At 29.6% G+C, this 4,088-nt stretch overlaps 1 protein-coding gene across 1 annotated transcript; it reads left to right on the plus strand.

Moving 5' to 3' along the window:
* Positions 1-240: 240 nt before the first annotated feature.
* Positions 241-3,357, plus strand: LOC115719884 (L10-interacting MYB domain-containing protein). Its single transcript, XM_030649063.2, has 4 exons — positions 241-479; positions 647-711; positions 2,474-2,810; positions 2,894-3,357. Exons 3-4 carry the CDS (start codon positions 2,481-2,483, stop codon positions 3,164-3,166), a joined length of 603 nt encoding a protein of 200 aa, XP_030504923.2. The 5' UTR covers positions 241-479; positions 647-711; positions 2,474-2,480; the 3' UTR covers positions 3,167-3,357.
* Positions 3,358-4,088: the final 731 nt, after the last annotated feature.

Below are 4,088 nucleotides of genomic sequence, written 5' to 3' on the forward strand. Positions count from 1 at the left end.
TATAAAAATTAGACAGATTATATTTTTGTTGGATTTTTCAGTTTGCATTTTTTCGTCAAATTATCTCGATTTAATTTAAACATGTTGTTCGAGTTAGGCGGGGTTTACAAAAATTTAAGTACAACCTTAAATTATACTCTTACTTTCAAACACATAGTTTAATTAGTATAACACTTATGTGAGGAATTGGAGTATAAGATGGTCCAAAATAAGTAAAAAGTCTTGGAGCTTGTTTGGCTTTCAAGTTTAAAAACTGTTTTCACTTTTTAAAAACTAAAAATAGTTTTTTAAAACTAATTGATAGTGTTTGGCTAAAATTTTTAAAAATCATTTTTAAAAACTGGATTAAAAAAAAAACAAAAAGCTGAAAACATCAAAATGATGTTCTCTGAATTTTTAAAAACTCAACAAAAATTCTCAAACGAAAAAGAGAGAACGAGTTCTCTGAATGTGTTCTCTCTATCCTATAGTGTAATCAGGTATCTTCCAGCGTTATATCTCTTCTTCCTAGAAAGTATTTACAACTCTTCTCATCTTCTTCATTATCATCATCTTCTTCTTCTTTATCTTCATTTTCTTCTTCTTCTGTGCCCTAGAAATGGCCTTTTGATTTTTCTAATTTATTTTTCTGATTTACTTTAATTAGGTTTTGAATTGCAATGGGCTTACTCCAGATTTGAGTTCTAAAGAGAAGACAAGTTGACAAATAAGGTTAGTTCAGTTTGAGCAATACTTTTTGATTCATTTTCTTATGGATTTTTTGGGTTTCAATTGTGTTGTGTGAGATAATTGAGATTTTCTTAAATTAGTTGCCTATATTCTGTTTATTCAATTTGTATAAGAAAATTTTTGATTAAGCTGATTATATTTTGTTGCTTGAGGATGAATATTGTGATTTGAGGTTGTTAATATGAATATCGTGATGTGGGTTCTTATGTGATGTTTGGTTTCAGCAATAATGTATGTTTTTCTTAATAAATTTTAAGCTATTTTTCATTATATTGTGGGTTCTATCTTAGTGGTTTGGCTTGGCTAGGCCCTCATTCTCATCAGATTTAGGGATCTTTGAAATATTTGGGGTGTTGGGTTTGTGGGGATATGTGTTTGTGTATTTGAAGTTTATCTTCAGAACACTGTGTATCATGTCTCTTCGTGTCTTCTTGTTGTGTAATCAAAGGGTGCACCAGCAACGGTTATATAGGGATGAGCGGTCATGTAATAAGATCCAACATCTTGGTTAGTAGTGAACATAATACAGCTAAGTATGGGGCTTGAATTTATTATCATCTTGATCAATAATGATATTATTATTATCATCATCTACAACGACGTCGTTTTGATAATCTTCGTAGTTTGTTGGGGTTAAACTTAGGAGTGGAAGAGCTTCTCTTATGGGTGGAGAAGATGGGGCACTTGTACTACTTGTAGATACTGTTTGGCTTCCTAGAAAATAGAAATTCTGAGTTTCTTGTTGATGGTAATTGTGATTGTGAAAAGGGTAATGATAATTTGGTGGAATATTGTTGTGGTGTGTGAGAAAAGGGTTTAATTTGTAGAGATTATTATTGTTGTTGTTGTTGTTGTTTTTGAAGAAATTTGAGTAAGGGTAGTCAGCCATGGTTAAAAGGCTAAGAAAGCTTTATTAATCAAGCTATATCTTCTGGGTTTTTTTTTTCTTTTTTAGAGAGAGAAAAAAAAGGTAGAAGAGGAGAGAGAGAGAAAGTGAGTACAAGATGACTGAAGAGAGTGAGTACTGAACGGTGGATATAGAGGAGAGGTTAAAGTGAGTAGTGGTGGTGTGTAGTAGTTTTATAAGTTGTAAAAGGCTTCAGTGCATGCCAGAAGAAGACCTTCCTACTTCCCTTTCTGAATTACATATAAACAAATGTCCAATAGTGAATAGTACTGTGCCATTATTAGTCTTTAGAAAACATTTTTTTAATCATCATTCCTTTAGTAATATTTCATGATATATTTATCTTATATTACCTAATCATTTTGTATTGTTATAACATGAGGTAGTTATTATTTTATTATTTTTATTATTAAGAATGAGAAATTGATAAAAAGAAGACTTTGGTTCTAATTCTCTCAAAGTTGGCATCAACCCATTTGGCCCATGTTCTCAGCCCTTTCTCCAAAGCAGTCACACTATCCATATCTTGTTTTTATTACTTTATATTGTAAGTTCCTGGAAAATTTCTTTTCTTCTTAGGCAAAAGTACTGATTGTTGTTGTTGATGAGAAGAAGAATCGTTGCTATTAGTACTACTAATTGGTATATATATTTTTTGTTGATGATTATTATTATTTCCTTGAATAACTTCTTCATCTCCAGTAGTTGTAGTACTACTGTTAATAATATGAATATTATTATTATTATTTGATAGGAGTTATGTATAATTGTTGTTATAACTTAGAATTTTAGAGTTACATACACAGGAAGATAATTTTTGCTATGGCATATTGCTAGATTTGAAATGAGTATGACAACTGAGAATATAGATGATGATACATGCTTGTGGGGACCAACTATAGAGAAAATTTTTATTGATATCATGGTTGATGAAGTGAATAAGGGAAATATGACAAGTGGTCAGTTTAGCTCAAAGACATGGGCAAGAATTCTTGAGGATTTGCAAAGTAAAAGTAAGCGAAAGTATGTAATGAAACAAGTTAAGCAAAAGTTTCATAGGTTACGCACCAGGTATCGTGAGTTTTCTGAATTGTCGAAACAAACTGGATTTGGTTGGAGTCGTGAAAAAGATACTGTGACTGCTCCTGAAGAAGTATGGCAGAATTATATAAGGGTAAGAACTTATTAAGTTTATTATTTAAAAGAGTTAGTCTTTAATCAAATAAAGTGATAAGTTAGTTCCTTTTCTTTGTTTAGGCACATCCAAGGGCAGCACAATATCAAAAGAAAGGATGTGATCATTTTAGATTGTTGGAACTAATTTTTAGTAAATCAACTGCGACTGGTTTACACCATCGTTCTGCTGCTTCAGGTCCACCCAATACTGATGATGAAAGGGAGATGGAAAATGATTTAGATCATGTAGACATACAACATATTGATGATAATGATAGTGCTAGTTGTATAGGCTCTCGTCTTGTTGATGATATCAATGGGAAGAAAAAGAACTTGAGAGTGAAGACAACATAGAAGGATGGGAAACCAGTGTGTCAAGATATGAAGTTAATTTGTCTGATGAATCTGCTGCGGCAATGGCACGTGTTCGAGATCGTATTGCTCAAACTATGTGGACGGCTTATAATAATAGAAATTAGTCAATTATATTTTAATGTTTGATGATACATTCAGGATTAAATTTATTTTTATAAGGATATATTGTAGACTAATGGTTATTTTACATCGATTTTAGATTAAAAAATTCTTTAAGAATTTCATAATTATATTTTTAAGTATTATAATATTATATTTACTTATTATTTAAAATTATTTTTTTAAATAAATTAGATATTAATATGTTATTGAATTAAATTAAAATTTGTAATATTTATTTTTTTTAAAAAAAAACAACACAACACCAAAAAAATAATAATAACAGTAATTTTTTTAATTTAAAAATATTTTTTTAAAAAAAAGCAATTTTTAAAAACTTGTTGTTTTTACTATCCAAACATGTTTTCAGTTTTTGTTGTTTAAAAACTGTTTTTAAAAAATATTAGCCAAACACCATTTAATTTTTAAAATGACAAAAAACTGTTTTCTGTTTTCACTTTTAAAAACTGTTTTTGAAAACTAAAAACTGAAAACACAGCCAAACAGCCTCTTGGTTTCTTGGCCTCCAATTTGTGTGGCCATAATTGTGACCCATAAAATAAGTTTCTCATTTAATTTTCTTGTCACAAATATGTGAACTGTTGAAAAAGAACCACTTGAGGCTAGTAGGCTATAGGAGAGTGCATGTGTTGTGGGGTCCTGAGTTCGAATCTCAAGTTATACATTGTGTAATATACAAACGCTTAAATAAAAAAAAAATCTGTTAAAAAGGATAAAAGAAAAAAAGAAGTAAAACAAATTTAAATTTAGATATATTATTGCACATTAAATATTAAAGTAC

The sequence above is a fragment of the Cannabis sativa genome, chromosome 3 (assembly GCF_029168945.1).
Source record: "Cannabis sativa cultivar Pink pepper isolate KNU-18-1 chromosome 3, ASM2916894v1, whole genome shotgun sequence".
Classification (NCBI taxonomy): Eukaryota; Viridiplantae; Streptophyta; class Magnoliopsida; order Rosales; family Cannabaceae; genus Cannabis; species Cannabis sativa.

Coding starts and splice junctions, on each gene's coding strand:
- LOC115719884 (XM_030649063.2), top strand. CDS start 2,481: ATGAGTATGACAACTGAGAATATAGATGATGATACATGCTTGTGGGGA. Junction 2,811..2,893: donor TATGGCAGAATTATATAAGG/GTAAGAACTTAT, acceptor TTCTTTGTTTAG/GCACATCCAAGGGCAGCACA.